The sequence below is a fragment of the Hemiscyllium ocellatum genome, chromosome 22 (assembly GCF_020745735.1).
Source record: "Hemiscyllium ocellatum isolate sHemOce1 chromosome 22, sHemOce1.pat.X.cur, whole genome shotgun sequence".
Lineage (NCBI taxonomy): Eukaryota > Metazoa > Chordata > Chondrichthyes > Orectolobiformes > Hemiscylliidae > Hemiscyllium > Hemiscyllium ocellatum.
The window spans coordinates 61,680,085-61,699,441 of record NC_083422.1 but is presented as its reverse complement, the minus strand read 5'-3'; the positions used below and the strand labels follow the sequence as shown (position 1 = coordinate 61,699,441).

General features: G+C 41.3%; 1 protein-coding gene across 2 annotated transcripts in view; it reads right to left on the bottom strand.

The window, feature by feature from the left end:
* pdcd4b (programmed cell death 4b) overlaps positions 1-16,024 on the bottom strand; it is a 42,720-nt gene extending 26,696 nt beyond the window's left edge. The window contains exons 1-5 of one of the 2 annotated variants that reach the window (XM_060842281.1): positions 15,917-15,976; positions 13,653-13,837; positions 9,290-9,586; positions 4,074-4,168; positions 2,858-2,971 (exon numbers count right to left, since the gene is read on the bottom strand). In XM_060842281.1, coding sequence (XP_060698264.1) covers positions 2,858-2,971; positions 4,074-4,168; positions 9,290-9,563 — 483 coding nt within the window. In that variant the 5' untranslated portion in view covers positions 9,564-9,586; positions 13,653-13,837; positions 15,917-15,976. Of the gene's footprint in view, positions 1-2,857; positions 2,972-4,073; positions 4,169-9,289; positions 9,587-13,652; positions 13,838-15,916 lie in introns of both variants that reach the window. The other variant, XM_060842280.1, reaches the window with a different exon arrangement.
* Between the last annotated feature and the right edge of the window lie 3,333 nt (positions 16,025-19,357).

Below are 19,357 nucleotides of genomic sequence, written 5' to 3'. Positions count from 1 at the left end.
ATGTGTACACCCAGGTCCCTCTGCTCCTGCATCTCATTTAGAATTAAATGCTCTTTATTTTACTTTGTCTCCTCATATTCTTCCACGTAAATGAATCACTTCACACTTTCGTATTGAACTTCAGTTGGCCTCGTCCATACATTTTACCCTCTTGTCTATATCCTTTAGAAATACTGAACTATCCTCCTCAAAAGCTCACAATGCTTCCAAATTTCACTTTGTGCACAAACTTGGACAGCATCCATTAAACATTCTTCTTTATTTTAATCAAAGAATTCTGAATCCATGCTTTTACTGACCCATTTATTCTATGATCTATAACTATAGTAATTTAATTTGGAATCCCAAGTCACATTATAGCATCTCATGCAACAAACGCTCACAGCATGTGACTGTGAAAGCCTGTCGGCCATAATACCACTTCAAACTTACAAATATATCACACAATTGCAATTCAAGGTCAGATCACATGAAATGCACTGAGTCTCCTTGAAACTGTAATGATTTAAAGACTAAACTCCACAAGTTAGTCATGTCAGCATATGCATGAAATACCTGTGGTGTCATACCTATGAATATATACAATAGCACATTTTAACTTGGAGCTTCAGGAGATGGAAAACCATCTACAAGTGACTAAACCAGTAGTCAAACTTTTTTCCATCTGCAAGCCCCAAGGCAAAAGACTGGCCCACCAACTTGCCTGATCACACTCACTTTCACTTGTTACCACAAAAAAACTCTCAATGAATGTAAACCACAGCTCGGTTTTTAATGAAACACCAAAGGACTGATTCCTAGCTGGATAGCATTAGTGTCTTGCTGAGTTCCACGTAAAGCTAATTCCTCTGTTTCTGGCCTACAAATGTTGAATATCTAACCTTGTTGCATGTTGTAAAAGGTAACATGAGTTTTGCACGTTACTATATAATTGTTGCTCAGATTTATGACAACTCATGGCACATAGCAGCTTATTGGTCTTGCTGCATGACTAACAGGTGGTGCAGAAGACCTGTTCTCTCAAAATGCCTCAGCCATGAAGTGGCACATCATTAACTTGCATTTTGGACCAGTCCACAAACATTTGGAGGAACATTCTTGGGAAACAGTCAAATTAGACACTGAACAATGCAAGCACTGAAAAATCCAATTCAGAAAATCAAACTAGCACCCAACTCTTAAATGATCATTACTATATATAAATCACACCATTTAATTACAGCTGGCTCTTTTCACTGCCTGCATCAAGCATAAAGGTAAAGAACTGCAGATGCTGGAAATCAAACTGTTGAAAAATTCAGCAGGTCTGGCATCATCTGGAGAGAAAGCAGAATTAATGTTTCCGATCCAGTCACCCTTCTGTTCTGTAATGTTAACTCTGTTTTCTCGGTCCAGCAATTCCTGTTTTTGTTTCTGATTTCCAGCATCTGCAATTCTTTTGTTTTTTTTGATTAACGCAGGCAGTGAAAAGAGCCAGCTGTGATTCATTTATCATAATAAACATTTAAGAGTTGGGAACTAGTCTGTTTTTTTGAAGGGATTTAAAAATAATTAGATCAGTGTTTTCAGAGTCATGATTTTAAAAATCGGTGTGTCAAAGGGAGCAGGTGACTGCAAGGATCCCTGGAGTCTTTATTAAAGGTTGTTTGTATTGTGGGGAGTTACAACAGGAGTGAGAAAATACAGAACCTTTAGCTTTCACAGAATTAAAGATGACCAAGTTTTTTTTACAAAACATTGTTAAAAAGCTTTTGGGTTCATTTTGAAGTAGAACTGACCAAAGTCATGCATATCATCTCACCTAAAAAAAGGAGATTGTTCAGAGTAGTTAAGGGATCAAGCTACCACACAGAGTAAGAGTTGCAGTTTGTCAGTATTCCCAGACCAGTGGTTAGAACACTGTGGATTATTCAAAGCTGAGCAAGTTTAAGCTCTCAGTTGTGAGCACTTCAGGGAAAAGGACTCTGTTTCACAGGTCTAAATGGAGACGAAACAGTTATGTCAAATATACAGACTGAACCGGAAGGAAACCTTCCCTGGATTCTGATAAATTGCAAAGTGATCATCTTTGGAAGTAAAGGAGATTTTGTTTTGTCTTGTGTTTCAAACTTTTACATGTTAATAGTGTCAGAGTCATAAAGATGTACAGCATGGAAACAGATCCTTCGGTTCGACCTATCCATCCCATTGGTTTGTTTTATTTTTCTTTGTAATAAATGTTTTGTTGTTAAAACACAGCCTGCAACCTTCTGTTTCAGTGAAAGGACTGTATGTTAATTTATCGAGATATTTAATTCCAGGATCTGATTTATTCAATGGTGAGATTCACTGGACTCTTTTGGTGGTTAAATCTTATTCCCTTCACACAGACCAATGCCTTAAACATGCAATTATTGTTTCCAAATGGTAAGTCATGAGATAATAATTATTTGTGAAATTGTGAAACACTATAAAACATTTAATTAAATAGCTTTCTGCATTAGCAACGGATTAACAATCTGTCACAAATACTGAAGAAATATTAGGCAGATAACAACTAAACTTCAAAAACTGTATAAACACAACACATTTCATTGGTTGACAAAAAGCAGCAACAGTAAGTTGATTCAGATGAGCATATAGTGAAATGCACCTTGGCTTAAGCAAATTAAATATGATTAAATTTCTCTAAGCTTCTACCCAATAACCCTACCATGACTTCCTTTCTAAAAAGGATTAAACATCTACAAGATGTAGACCGTTTCACTTTAAAAATCATCGTCTTTAAAAAAAAAACACAATTGTTTAAGAAGTTAACTTTAATAGTTTAAATTGGTTGATATAATTTTTATATTAAAATCAAGTATTACATACATACCAGAACTTCATTAGTGTCTCCATGTTCAAAGTATTCTTGCACAATTGGAGTCACAGTTTTCTGAAAGACCCCTTCATCTAAGGGAAGTACGACTGTTTCATACACGCAATTCTCCTGTTGAAATTTACAACAGAACTAAAATCTTGTTATCCAATGGTGCTGTAAATAGAAACAAACTTTTCAATTTGAAATAGTTGGCACCCTAGTGACATGAGAGAGCCATGCTGATTAAAGAGAAATAGACATGGTACAAATTAATACAGAACAGAACACATTGCTTTAAACATATGATAGTTAGGTTTCATCTCCTCACCATCCCCTTAAGGCAGTAAAGCTCAATGATGAACAAGTTAGCTAGCTTTAAAATGTTTCACTTGTGTGTTAATTTCTGTTACATGCATTGAGTATTATTAATCACGTGTAAACAAAAACAAGCCTGCCCTTAAACATAATCTTACTGGCCTTGGAGGTAAAGACATCATAACCCTATTCAAAAAGTAAGCTCTCTCGTTTTCTAGTCAATACTCCACTCAATCAATACCTCCAACAAGTGAATGTGCATCGCTTGCATTTCATTAGGAGCTTACAACCTACAAAATGATTCATCTACAGAAACTGTGACCTCACTTTAAAGCAATTCACTGAAAACAGCACAAGATACTAAAGACTTACAAGCACCAATATTCCTTTTGTTCAATTTCTGGAAAAATCACTTTGGATCAGTACCTCAGTCAATCTTCAGTTATAGGACACAGACATGTATTACAGTGCTACCACCACTAATGGCTGAGATTAATTATTTCACTGCGGTTTGGGAACTACATTTGTCCAGTTTTGTTGGAGAAGGTTGGGAGTTGTGCTTAATCTATCCTTCCACTAGCAAAGTGGTCACATTTAGTATGAAGAACCAACTTCAATTCTAAACTCTACCAGTTTCTGGAGAGCCATCATCATCACATTCCAAGAACTACTGTGGGAAGAACAAGTTAACATTAACCACCTCCCAAGACAAGAAATGTGGATAAACTTGGTGATTACCATTTCCATCTTACAAATCATAGAAAATATTTTATCCTGTAAAATAGTTTTAATTGCTTAAAACAAAAGGAACACAAGTTTGAAAAATAAAGGGGAAGAAATAGAACTAACTACAGGTTAAACCACAAACAACCAAAGTTTTAAAAATTTAGGTATCTGATGCTTAAAATTCACTCACCTGATCTTCATCATAATTGGGATCTCTGACATCCACTTCCTCCAAATCATACACCTCACCAGGTGTCCCCCAAACACCCTTCCCGCCTGCTCCACCTATCAACAGAATTTGAATGTTAAATAAAAAAAGTGAAAAATAAAGGCCAAATATGTAATTACATTCTTGTAATTAAAAAAATTGGCTTTCAGAAGCACAGTTTAAAATTATTCTGATCCAGGCAGTGACTGAATTTACACCACAATCTCACAAATTACAGTAACTGCTACCCAATCTGTCCAGTCTCTAATTCCAGTTGCATTTTAATAGTACAACCAGCTCTAATTTCAAAGATGCTGTCACTGAAAATTAATGTGCAATTTGTTTCAAAAACTGTGCACTCTGGCTTTTCCTTTTTATACATAAAGGTAAGATAATTTTTTTGGCAGGATAACTAAGCAAAAGCTCGACAAGATTTATGATGTAAAGACCCAGCAATTAGGATGCTTTATTCTTATCTCATGCTCAGTTAGTACATGGACTGTGCTAATATGGTTCCTGCAAAAATAACTACAGCAAAAAGATAAACCCTAATTCTGTAGAATTTAAACACTAAGAATTATTTCTATGGTTTTAAAACATACAACATTCAAGCATTCCACAAGATTTGTTATGATCTTTCTTTACTGGCTGGTGCAGCTTGATAACTGAAAATTTCTATGATCTTCTTGAATGAAGAAAACAACTGAATTTTTCAGATAGTTGCAGTAACTCGTAAAGGACATCCAAAAAGTGTATTTTCCAGAAAATTCTCCATCTATCCCACTACAATATGTGATTCTCAATAATTAAAGTCAAGATCTACAAGTTAGTGAATTATAAATTGTAGAATGCACCCATCATTAATTCCACCTTTCAGTGCAAGCTGTACTAAACATCAAAATATCCCCAAGATGAATCTTGCTCCATTCACATATTATGAGCCCCCCCATTTAGGCAAACACAATTAAATATACAGTAACTTAATCTCAACATATTAACCATTCTCCTGCTAACCTCCTCCACATTCACTGTACCCAATTCCATATCCACAATCTTAGCAAATATTCAGCTGTTTCAGCAAAGCTCCGCACTGATTTAAAATTCACAACAAAATGACCCATAATCTCACAAAAGGTACACTGATGGGATGATTTAAAATGATTCAGATGTCACTCAGGTTTCGACCAAGATTCCAGTTCAGGGCTCAGGCAGAGAAGATAGTTATTAGCCTGTATTAGCCTCTATTTAACTCATGTTGCACTTGATGTGGATAACAGGGGCAAAAAAGTTAAGGTATTCCATTCCACAGTCTCAATACCTACTGCCCAGTTTTTTTTTTAAATTGGTTTTGACTCCAGACTATAAGCATTTCTCTCATGGAACCAACCATTCCTTTAATAAATGTTACCAAATGGAAAAAATATATCCGTAATAAAATGTACCACATCTGTTACTATCAAATTACAACATAGCTAACAGCCCATTTAGATTTATTTCTTTATGTTGCAGATACTTTGAAAAGTTAAATAAGATGCTGCAAAGCATTTACAAGGAGGGAGTGGCACATGCACCACTTCTGAAAGCAAAGCTCTTCCTGGGTTAGGATTTGGTCATGTCAACAGATCTCTCACTGATCACAGAATTGGCAATTAAACCTTGACAGTTCTATGGATTGTCCATTGTTAGGGAATGCCTAGGAGGAGACCTGGTGGTGCAAGCCCTGACTGTTAAGACATCCGCCAATCAGAGAACATCATGCCAACAATGCCAGCAAAAGTGACAGCAGCTGGAAGCAATGGATGCACCAGAGGGCCCAGGATCATTGTGGGAACTAAAGCCAAATTGGGTGAAAGGCAGAATTGGGATTGACAGGCGAGTAGAAAGCTTTCACCAGCTACCACTGAGTGCCGGTAACAGGGTAAAACTACAATGCAACACAATGAAAGTAAATCTGTCAAGTATCACAAGCTTCCACATACACTAATTTGAGAACAAGAGGCATGCATTTAACAGGCCCAAAGAAACACGAAGACACGAGAAGGAACATTTTCAAGTGGTTAAGATCTGAAACACATTGCATCAGAGTATAGTTGAGACAGGTCCAATTGAGGCATTCAACTGGAATTAGATCAGAATCTCAAAAGGAAAAACGTTCTGAATTATGGAGAGAATGAGATTCTGGTCTCCCTATTGAAAGAATATTGTGAAACGTGAAAGGATTCAGAAAAGATTTGAGGCTACCAGGGTTGGAAGTTTTGAGCAATAGAGAGGCGCTGAGGCTGTTTTTCCTGGAGTGTTGGAGACTGAGAGGTGAACTCGTAAAAGATTTATAAAATCATGAAGGGCATGGATAGGATAAATAGACAAGATCTTTTCCTAAACTAGAGGGGATAGGTTTAGGGGAAAGATTTAAAAGGGACCGGAGAGTCAACTTTTTCTCGTGGAGGGTGGTGCATGTACGGAATGAGCTGCCAGAGGATGTGCTGAAGGCTGGTACAATTACAACATTTAAAAAGCATCTAGATGGGTATATGAAGAGTTCAGAGGGATATGGGCCAAGTGCTGGCAAATGGGACTAGATTAATTTAGGATATCTGGTTGGCATGGATGAGTAGGACTGAAAGGTTTGTTTCCATGCTGTACATCTTCTGACTCTATAAATAGCACTTAGTGTATTGTTCATTTGAAGAATTGTTGCAGGCATGGCAAATGAAATAGGCTCTTGTGCTCATATGATTCTGTAACATAACGGACATTGAAATTAGTTAGATTTCCTGTGTAATGGAAGCAAATCAAATCAAAGTATAGCCCCCAACCTTAGACATTTTCTCCCTAAAATCCTGTTTCTCATTCAACCAGAAGACAATTTTTTAATATTAAACGTTTATCTAATTAATGAACAAACTCCTGTTCTGCAGGGAATTACTAACCTAGGCTATCTACAAAAGCAAATTGCTGTTTCCTACCAACTGAATCAAAATACTGAATTGCACAATTTCCTGGAAATACAATTCCTGCTAAGACCTAGCAATGACATCAGCTTTGGTCAGCCATTTTGTGGCTGGTAGAGTCAGTATCCATAAAAGGATCAACCAGAAGCTCATCCAAAATAAACTGAATAAGGAATCCAATGTATTCAATTGTACCAAAACATTTTGTCATTAACCCATGACTCACTTCTTTCAAATTTTAAAAATAAAAATCACAACACCAGGTTGTAGTCCAACAGGTTTATTTGGAAGCAGTAGTTTTCAGAGTCCTTCATCAGGTAGCTGTGGAGCAGGATTGCAAGACACAGAATTTATAGCAAAAAGATTACAGTGTCATGCAACTGATACGATATATTGAACAAATCTAGAGGTATTTGTTAAACCTTTTATCTTTTAGAATGGGTTGCAGGTTTTGGTTCATTAACATGCAAATCCCAGAACTTCTTTCAAGTCACATTCTCGAGATAGCTTAAGGTTTTATAACAAAAGGTGACATTTCAGCTCAAACAATGCATTAAAGGTGTGAGGTTAGAGTTTGTCTGTACCCCAAGCTTGAGTTAGACTGGCGCTATTTCCAAAATAGGAATGTATAAAATATTACATGAAGAGAGTGAGAGCACATTGAGTGCACATGAGGGAGTGTGCATTTGCGTGTGCGCATGCTTGGTAAAGTGTGTGCATGAGTGTGATGAAGTATAAGCCTGTGAGAGGGTGTGCGCATGGGTGTAAGTGGGGGGGGGGGGGGGGGGGGGGGGGGGGTGTATGTGTGTATGAGAGAGTGTGTATATGAGGGTCTGCGTGAGTGTGGGGGTGTGTGCCTGTGAGGGTGCACGCCTGTGTGTAGCATAGTCAGGTCACCTGTAGTGTGACATAAACCCAAGGTCCGGCTTGAGGCCATCCTCATGGGTTACACACACACACACACACACACACACCCCCCTATGGGGTGAATTTGCATTTGCAGATACATTCTATTTTGCTCAAAAAGCACACAAGCTGCAAGCAGTCAACCCGTGTAATGTTTTATAAATTCCTACTTTGGAAATAGAATTAATCTGGCTCAAGATTGGGATACAGATAGACTCTGACCTCATCTTTAATACATTGTCTGAGCTGAAATGTCACCTTTTCATATAAAACCTTAAAGTTATCTCAAGAATGTGACATAAAATTAGTTTTGGGATTTACATATTAATGAACTAAAACCTGCAACCCATTCTAAAAGATGAAAGACTTAATCTAGATTTGTTCAATATATCACATTAGTTGCATGACACTGTAATCTTTTGCTCTAAATTCTGTGTCTTATGATCCTGCTCCACAGCTACCTGCTGAAGGAGCAGCACTCCAAAAGCTAGTGCTTCCAAATAAACCTGGTGCTGTGTGATTCTTAAATTTAAGAATAAGCATGGCCATCATGGGACCTTTTAGATGAGCAGACGGAAATTGATAGAGTGGCAGTGGATTTGAGAATATTGAAGGAGATTGATTCACTGCAGAAATGGATCTTGGGATCTGGTTAAGGAACATTGTAAGATGTGGAGGAGCCAGTGTTAGATAGGGGCGAACAAAGTTAGAAGGAACAGCACCCTGAAAGCTAGTGCTTCCGAATAAACCTGTTGGATTATAACCTGGTGTTGAGAGATTTTTAACTTTGTACACCTCAGTCCAACATCATGGCTATTCTTAAATTGTGTTTGTGGCTATAGGGAGTGCATGGTCATGGAAAAGGAGTGCACTACATGGGTAGGGTGGAAGCAGGAGACAGTTATTGAGATAGTGCTATTGAAAAAAAAAGTTAACATACTAAATAAAAAAAGATTGAGGAGAATCTCATACCAAAGAAACAAATGATAATACAGACAATTTGTTCACCATGAAGATGATTTCAAATGCTACAGGATTACAAGTTAAAGACCAAGAAAGGAAGTCACATATAATCAGGATAACAGAGCTTTGAATATTGTTACTAATGAAAGTCCACTGAAGCAAACAACAATAGAATGCAGCCTGCAAGATACATCAGTAGGAAAGGATGCCATAGAGCTTAGAGGCCTGATGTTTTCCTGCTTAAAAAATATATTGCAAGACTTTATCTCAGCACTCCACCCATGTCTTCCTCCTCAAAATGTATAGAAAGTGCTCCTTTGTAAAGAAAGTGCATCCTTGAATGCTAATCACTTCCAAAATAAAACCTCAAGTACTTGCCTTTCTTGGGCAGTCCTCTTCCTTTTCCCATCCGTGACTTCCTGTCCAACATTTTTCCTTTCGGGCTAGTGGGAACAACATTCCGACTACTCTCCCCATTATCACTGAGGGAATCTCCTCGTCCAGAATCCCGAGAAGAGTTCTTCCTCAAACGTCTCTTGGCTTTAGCCTTGAGTCGAGCTTCATGAATGGATGTCTCACGTGATGTCCAATTCCCATTGATTTCATTTGGTAGCATAATAGCTTGTGTTTGATCTTCATCTCCAGACAACATGTTACTAGTACTGTTGTCAAGTTCTGAAACAGCAAGTTGAGCCATTAAGTCAACAATGATGTTCAACATTTAGGAAAAGTACCATATAAAGTGTACTTTTTACGGTGGAGATTAGCACAACCAATTAACACCATTGGTAGTTGACACTTTCACCTGCAAGATCTGTGACAATGGTAGTCTTAACACAACAAATGATCCATCTGACTTCAACTGGCTATAGCATGCCTAGCTCCTGAGTTACATCTCACACAGCCTACAAAACTAAATTCCAAGCTATTCATCTAGTATTCTGTCTAAAAGAAAAACCACAAAATACCTCCAATAAAGAAAAAAAGATCATGCATACCATGTTTTAGGGAGGAGATTTGTTTTTACTAAAAATATCAAACTCTTAGGACATATACACAATGATACTCTAGACAACAAAACTTGCCCTCAGCGCACACTGCCATTAAATACAATGCAAGTGTACTATAAACTCTGTTTGTTCTCATTCTATCTCTCCTCTTCTTTTAAACATACTCCTTATGAAGCAATTAGTCATCGTCCACTCGGATTATGCGTTGGAGAGCAATTTGGATGTTTCCTATCCTAAGTTCCTGGGAGTTGATAAGCGGAGTTGGTGGAAGGCTTGTTTGCGATGCACAGCAATGCCAAAAGAGTGTGTCCTGCCATCGGCTGAGGTTACAACGAAGGTCCCACTTTCTCAACCTCACCTTCACCGGAGGAGTGGTGACCTCAGGTTAAACACACCACCAGTCGGCTCTGTCTCACTCTAATGAGAGCATAGCCCTACAGTCCTTTGGGATTATGGTGACTTCACTTGTTAATACATACCTTTCCTAAGAAGAGCAAACTGTTTAGAATAATTATTTGACAGCTTTACGTAGTACACGTCAGTAATCTTCTCTATATCATATTGTTTCTTTCCCTTGAGGCACCTCCATTGGCAACGAATTACAAACATTTACACATTTAATAAGATCTAGGCATGCATGTAAAAAAGACGTCCAATAGGTAGGCTCTTTTTCATTTGTAGCTTCTCCAATACAATGGTACCAGGTTCAAATGTTCTTCTTCCCAAGCTTCAAATAATCCCCCATTTTTCATCTCTATGCACAGAGCTGAAATCAAAAATCAACTGTCTACTCACTCATCTCTCAAACAACAATGGAACTTATGTTACTCTTGCCTCCATCAAGATTTCAAAATTCTAGCGCTAAATCGATCCACCTACTTGGTCTAGTCTCATTCTATACAATCTTAGAAGCATTCTAAACTCGAGTTTTAGCTTTTGCCATTCCTTTCCCAATTATAACCTTATAACTGACAATGCAGGATGGAGATATGACATGTGACCATGGCATCTATGAATTGGTTCCAACCAACAAAACTATGCACAGGCTTATCTGCTCAACTCAACCACAGGATGAGCTTACCTCAATGACAACCAAAAGGTTCACCACTACCTACTTTCACCAGACCCTCACAGCAAGCCTGCTTCATAGTTTTAGCAATAATAGTAATTATAGAAAGCTATTAAATCACTGGATATTGTGCTATTTAACAATTTTCAGGTGTCTCCCTGTACAGAGGAAACACCATGACAATCACTAACGGACCATTCTTAATTATAGCAGTAAAGCTTTATTACACTCTTAAGCTGGTAATCTAAGGTCAGACCTCCCATAATTTGTATGTAAAAAAATACATTCCAACAACTTTTCACTCAATTAAAATGCTACAATACCAGTTAATTATTTTAATTTTATTCAGTTGCAAATTCACACACATGAACACGGAGTTCAGTCTCAGCTGAACTAATGGGTTTCAGGAGGGACAGCACAGCAACCAGGAATACTTTTCGTGTTGTGCATGGGAAGGAGGAAGAAAATGATTACAGGTGAAAAACATGCAAAAAGGAAAATATTAAGATAGCTAGCACTGCCAGAAACAAAGCATTTCTCTGATACGTGGGATAACTACAAGTTAGTGAATTTAATTTCTCATTGAAACACGCACTCCACTGAATTAAAGTTAAGCAAACTATCTGCACGTTTGTGCACATCTCGAAATTTCACATTTCAGATGCATTGAAATTGATGACTGGAGGCTTGAATTTTCACATTTATGGAGAACTTGCATGTGAGTTCAGAAGCATTGCCAATCATGAACAGAACGACAAATCTGTAAACCTCTCCAGCATGCATTAACTAAGGTTTGACTTTCAATATTTTATCTGAAAGATGACAGAGGGAAATTCCTTGCGCTAAGTTGGTAATGGAAGTTATAGAGAGAAAAGGTTGGACCACATTAATCCAAGAAAATCTGATAATGAACAAAACTGTCTCCATTAACAAAGGAGGAAAAACTTACAGCCACAAAATTCCATAGTGAGTCCGTGATCTCAGCCTTGTTTTCAGGAGGAAGACTATAATCTCCGTTACTAAATTACATGTGCAGGAATGAAGATAACTGGCTTCAATATCTCAATGATAACAACCATAGAAGATAAAAGATGGCATACTATACTTCCTGTTGGACACATTTCTTTAATAGGGTAGAATTAGGTTTGACTGTTGTGGCCACATTGATTAGTTAGTTGATGTTTCTTGCCTAGGCACATGAGACAAATCACTCATAGAACTGTAACTCCAACTCAGAACATTGGGAATGAGGCCAGAAAGGATGTTTAATTGTTTCAGTGATGTTGAGGCACATATTCAAAAAAAACCCAGACTTTTGTAAACTCAAAACACTATTGGAGGAACAGCATTAATTTATTTAAAAAGCTGAAGCTTAAAAAAAGTTGACTAATTTTACAGTAGAGTAGACTATTACTCAATTGATTCAAGCAGAAATTTTATTTGGACAGGTCAGATTAGTGATGAATTATATAAAAGTTTAATGGCCAAACAAGACACAGGAACTAGTTGAATTTGTATGCTAACAACACTATTGCTACTAAATCAACACAAAAAAGCCGACAAGAAAAATCACCATCATTTTGGGAATTCATTCAGCACAACCTTATGAGAATGGTTTTGAAGCTTATCTCACTGAACCCTTTAGACACAGTAGATAGGCAGGAGCATGTGCCAGTTGCTGCAACAGCAGTCTGAAATAGGAAAACATTGGTTCCAATTGGAATGCCAGAGACAGAAGAAAAACATGCTAAGTTAAACAGTGTATTGTTGGAATTAATTGGCATGGAAATCACTAAGCCCATCAATGAGGGAACAGAAAAACATCAGGCTGAATAACTGCTGAAGTTAATAAACAAAATGATCAAAGTTGTGTTCAAAATTCTAACTGGACTATACATGGTAAATGCAGGAAGGATGTTCCTGATAACCAGGGAACCCAGAACCAGGGTCATAGTTCAAGAATAAGGGTAGGCTATTTAAATGAGGAGAGATTCCCTCACCCAGAGAGTGGTGAGCCCGTGGAATTCTCTGCCCCAAAAGCAGTTGAGACCAAAATGTTGAATTGTTTTTCCACGAATGAGTTCCATACCTTCCTTAGGGCTCAAAGAATAGGGAAGAAGCAGGAAGAAGGGACTGAGTTGGATGATCAGCCATCATGTTAAATGACATAGCTGACTTATAGGGACAAATGATCTACTCCTCCTAGTTTTCATATATCTGAGACACACAGCCTGGTTAGGTTATTTCCTGGGAGTAGTTTGAGCACTCAAAATGAAATAGATCATAAAGCTAATTCTTCAAAAATAGATATGGATATACCTTTACCAGAGGTAAATGTCAAGAGATTTCTTCAAAAAAAAAATAAAGTCAGCTTACTTTTGGGCAAATTTCAAAATTTCCTTCAAACGAGACAGGCTGCTTTTGCATAAATAGCTTTGACAAAAGAGTGTTATGCAGAAGCCTATTCAGACAAAAATTAACAAAGACCACCATAAACATTCACTACCCCAACCACTAACACACAGTAGCAACAGCATGGATCATCTAAAGATACACCAAAATGACTCTCACAGGTACCTGTGACAGCTCCTTGCAGATCTGCTTCCTTCGAGGTAATAGAGGTCAAGGGCAAAAAATGCACAGGAGCACCATTGATCATTACCTGCAAGTTTCCCTCCGAGGCATACACCATTGTGACTTGGAAATTCATCACCATTTACATGTATTCACTGGGGTAAAATCGTGGAACTTCCTTCTCTAACAGCACTGCGTGTACCTGAACACCACATACTACAGCAACTCGAGAATGCAGCTCCTTCAACGAGAATTAGGGATGAGCAACAGATGCTGGCATAGCCAGTGAAGTTCACATCCAATGAAAGGATAAAAAGAGAAAAGTCAATATTAGATGAGGTAACAAAAAGCTTGGTCACAGATAAATTTTGAGGAGTGCAAAGGAGAGGGTGGTGAAGGCAGAAACAAAAAAGATTCAAGAAGGAAAATCCATAATTTAGCATCAAAGGATCAGCTGCCAAGACATGTTCATGACAAATGTAATGTTTTGTGAAGGGCTGTAAAAGTAGAAGTTAGAGGTAATGGGGACAACATCACACAGGGATTTAAGAATTGAGAGATTTTTTTCCAGAGGTATTTGGGGACTACAGGACAATGTTGGGAAAATGAAATGAACAAATGGAACTTGGTACAAAGCATTAGTTCCTCCAGATCTGACTGTACCAAATTATGAAGTTGGGAAGCATTGAAAATGGAAGATTACAATCTTGAAATTTCCAGTGTTTACCTGGAGGAAACTGGGCTTGATTCAGGCAAGCAGACTGGCAACGCATGGTGAAGTATGAAAACCTGACAGAGACACGACCCTCTGTCACAGAGTATAAATTAAACTAGCTTTGAGTCCCCCATTTTAAGTGACTAGAAGATCAATGCTTCAACCCCAGACAGTCCAATCATTTATTCAGCAGTGACAGACGAAATAGAGTTGCTACATCAGCTGGGAAACAAGAACTGTGAGCATATGAATGCATCATATGACCTGTTTCATCCAATCACATCAATGTTGTTGCAAACGTATTAAAATAAAATTTTATTAAACAATAGAATCTCAATTACATAACTTGGTTCAGATAGATGCAAATTCCAGTCTACCTTCAGAAATTGAGCTAAAATTACCATGCATTATTGAATAGCGTTGCATGGTTGGTAGGGAGTCCAGTTTAGGAATACCAGCATGCAATAAAGGCCACAAGGTATTATTCGAAAACAGAACAACATTCTGCAGAACTGCTTCAGCTAAAACCATAATAGCCATCAAGGCAATTACTGCCATCTGAATTAAAGTAAATGTTAAAGTGTAAACATCTTCAATACAGATAAAATAATGCAAATACAAGGTTCCTTTCACTCCCACAAATACCATCAACTTTCTGATATGTGTGGTGCACGAATTTCATTCTAATTCTTTAATGGCCAATGTTGATTTTTTTGGGACGGACAGGGTGGCGAAAAAAGTTACAAACCCGTGAGAGTTCAAAGTTCTGGATTTACACAAACACATGCAACGGCGCGGCGATTAATGGGTTAAAACATACACTACCTTCCGAAGCAAAAGGTGTGAAAAAGTTCAATTCTCAAAAATCACCAAATACACACTGACCCGGGAATACACCAAACAGCAACACCCCACCACAGCACGTGGCAATGCAAAATGTTTCCCTACAACTTTTAAGTGGAAGTACAGTGCAGAAAAATGGCAACACGCGGTATTTAAAACAAACAAAACTTATTCCAGGAGATGCAATTCCGGTTAAAGCAAACGAACAATACGAACTGCAGCCCCTGAACAGACGTACACCTTGCACACAGTGATCGCAATTTTACTTGGAGTCTGAGGTTATTTCAGACACAATCCCCGCAGTCAGCAGGCAGAGCCTGTCACTCACACACAGCCACAGTCGCGGCCCCTGGCCCTAGCCCTGGTCCTGGCCCCTGTCCCTGGCCCCTGTCCCTGTCCCCCAGCCCCTAGCCCCTGTCCCTGTCCCCTAGCCCCTGTCCCCTAGCCCTGTCCCCCATCCCCTAGCCCCTATCCCCAGCCCCTGTCCCCGTCCCCGTCCCTGTCCCTGTCCCTGTCCCTGTCCCCTGTCCCTGTCCCCCAGCCCCTGTCCCTGTCCCTGTCCCCCAGCCCCTGTCCCTGTCCCTGTCCCCCAGCCCCTGTCCCTGTCCCTGTCCCCCAGCCCCTGTCCCTGTCCCTGTCCCTGTCCCCCAGCCCCTGTCCCTGTCCCTGTCCCCCAGCCCCTGTCCCAGCCCCTGTCCCCCAGCCCCTGTCCCAGCCCCTGTCCCCCAGCCCCCAGCCCCTGTCCCCCAGCCCCTAGCCCCTGTCCCCCAGCCCCTAGCCCCTAGCCCCTGTACCTGCGGGTGAGCTGCTGCGTTTACTCTCGGTCTCTGTTGCCATGTTGCTGCAAGGTCAGAGTCCGAGATCTCCGCGGGGGGGGGGGGGGGGGGAACGTGTCCTTTCAAGGAGGGGGAGCGTGCCCTCGGCTCAGGAAGAGGGTGTGGGTGTGTGTGTGGGGGGGGGGTGTGGGTGTGTGTGTGGGGGGGGGGTGTGGGTGTGTGGGTGTGGGTGTGGGTGGGGGGGGCGAGTCTTGTCACAGAGTATGGGCGGGGGCTGTGATTTCTCTGGGAGAGTGGGCGGGGTGTTGTCAGAGTGAGGGGGGGAGGCAGGGGTGGGGGTGGGGTAAAGGAGTGATTCCTCTGGGAATCTGGGGGTGTTCCGGAAGTCAGGGTGTATGGTCTCGGGGGGGGGGGGGGGATTCCGGGTGGGGGGGAGGGGTCTGTCCCTGTGGGGGAGGGGGTGGGTGATGGGTCTGGCCCTTTGGCGGGGGGGGGGGGGAGGTGTTGTCCCTGTGTCGGGGGGGGGTCCGTGCCCCGCCTCGGGCCTGGACCCTCCCAAAAAATAAATCTGTTGTTTAATTTGACCCGAACCCCGGGGGGGGGGGGGGAGGATTGAGGGACTGGAACCCGGCGGCGGGCTCTGACAGGCTCTGCCTCCCCCGGTCCCGGTGACGGTGCGGCCCGTCTCCCCCTTCACCCCGCCCCCAGGCCACGGACCCCGCCCAGTCGCTTCGATTTGTTTTTCTTCGGGACACGTGGGTAGCAACAGCATTGTTCATTCGTCACCTTCACCTCGGGCTGGACCAATAGTAGCGAGATCCATTCCATGTAGGCCGGCCCCAACGACCATTCAGCGCTAGGGCACCGTTCAGCAAATGAGGTCAGCAATGGGCGGTGTCAGTGCTGCCGCCATCTTTGGAGGACCTACTGGGAGGTCTCCCAGCCTGGCGGCTCAGCTCTGAGGACTCAGTGCTGCCACCATCCTTGGAGGACCTACTGGGAGGTCTCCCAGCCTGGCGGGTCAGCCGTGAGGACTCAGTGCTGCCACCATCCTTGGAGTACCTCTCGGGAGGTCTCCCAGCCTGGCGGCTCAGCTCTGAGGACTCAGTGCTGCCACCATCCTTGGAGGACCTGCTGGGAGGTCTCCCAGCCTGGCGGGTCAGCCGTGAGGACTCAGTGCTGCCACCATCCTTGGAGTACCTCTCGGGAGGTCTCCCAACCTGGCGGCTCAGGTCTGAGGACTCAGTGCTGCCACCATCCTTGGAGTACCTCTCGGGAGGTCTCCCAACCTGGCGGGTCAGCCGTGAGGACTCAGTGCTGCCACCATCCTTGGAGGACCTGCTGGACGGTGCAGTATACTCGCCTGTCATACGGTGGGAGACCCAATATCACAGAGCTTCTCAGGAAAGGGGAAGAATTACAAAGAGACTTTATTAGTGAGGGGCAGGTTAATACTACAGTCGGTAATGCTTCATGGAGGTAAAAACAATGAGTGCACATGCTGGAAACCAGACTCTGGGTTAGTGATGCTGCAGATTTCCCTGCTCCTTGGATGCTGCCTGACCTGCTGTGCTCTTCCAGCACCACTAACCCAGAATGCTTCATGGAGGGCATCCCAGTCACTGGGTCTACTCTCAATCACATCAGTTTCATTCCTGATGAAGGGCTTTTGTCCAAAATGTCAATTTTCCTGCTCCTCGGATGCTGCCTGACCTGCTGTGCTTTTCCAGCACCACATTAATCTAAAGGTGCCAGTGTTGGACTGGGGTGTATAAAGTTAAAAATCACACAACACCAGGTTATAGTCCAACAGGTTTAATTGGAAGCACACTAGCTTTCGGAGCGACGCTCCTACTACCTCCGAAAGCTAGTGTGCTTCCAATTAAACCTGTTGGACTATAACCTGGTGTTGTGTGATTTGTAACTTTGCACACTCATCTGCAGTACCCAATTCTGTCTGGTTCACTTCCCAGCCTCCAGCATTACGTCTTTATCCTTTACTCTGTGTGGGTTCACCTAAATTTCCCAAAATGTTCTGACACCCTCTCATTGTCTCAAAATTAATGTTAATATTTTTCTGCATGAGTACAGTTTTTGTAACTGTAGGGAAGCTCTGAGGAATGTTAAAATTCTAATTTTTTTATTTTTTTCTCTCTGTAAAGTCTGGACAGCTGATTTAGAATGTGTTGCTGGAAAAGCGCAGCAGGTCAGGCAGCATCCAAGGAGCAGGAGAATCGACGTTTCGGGCATGAGTCCTTCTTCAGGTTTTACGCCCAAAGCGGCGATTCTCCTGCTCCTTGGATGCTGCCTGACCTGCTGCGCTTTTCCAGCAACACATTTTCAGCTCTGATCCCCAGCATCTGCAGTCCTCACTTTCTCCAGCTGATTTAGAAACTTTGTATGTACCTATAGATTTTTAAAAAATGAATGAAGTACATTCTTACTATTAAGCATTTCTCAAATATCTTGAGTGTTTCTGCCCCAACCTTCAATGAGTTCAAGATTCTCGTTATCTCTGGATGAAAAATTTTGCCCCCTGAAATCTCCTCTAAACCTCCTACACCTTATCTTAAAAATTGTCCCTCTAGTAAGAGAAAACGTTTCTCCTCTTCGATTCTGTCTGTGCCCCTTCGAATTTTGTTCTCCTCAATCAGATTTCCCCTCAGCCCTCTCTGTTCTAAAACAGCTGCTTGTCTGCCAATCTCTCTTCGTAGCCGGATCTGTCCATTCCAGGCAGCACCCTGGTGAATCTCCTCTGTACCCTCTCCAGTACAACCACATCCTTTCGATAGTGTGGCAACCAGCACTGCACATGGTACTCCAGCCGTGTCCTAACAGTACACACAGCTCCATCATTGCCTCCTCACTCCTCTATTCAATGCCTTGACTAATGAAGGCAAGTATCCCATATACCTTCAATGAACGCTCTCCTGGCTCAGTGGTAGTGTCCCTGCCTCTGAGCCATGAGTCTGGGGTTCCAATTCTACTAGCTCCGGAGGTATGCCATAACAAACCTGAACAGGATGATTAAAAATATTTTCTATGTGCCATCTATTTGAGAGACTGCAGAGAAGATGTAAATTCTTACTAGATTGGAAGTCTCTTCCCTGAGGTGAGGGAGTCCAGAACTAGAGGGCATAGGTTTAGGGTGAAAGGGGAAAGATATCAAAGAGACCTAAGGGTGCACCATTTTCATGCACCAGGTGGTATGTATGTGGAATGAACTGCCAGAGGAAGTGGTGGAGGCTGGTACAATTGCAACATTTAAAAGGCATCTGGATGGGTATATGAATAAGAAGGGTTTGGAGGGATATGGGCAGGATGATGGCAGGTGGGACTAGATTGAATTGGGATATCTGGTCCCAATGTGAGCAAATGCGAGGTCTTGCACTTTGGAAAAAAGAATACAAGCATGGACTACTTTCTAAATGGTGAGAAAATTCATAAAGCCAAAGTACA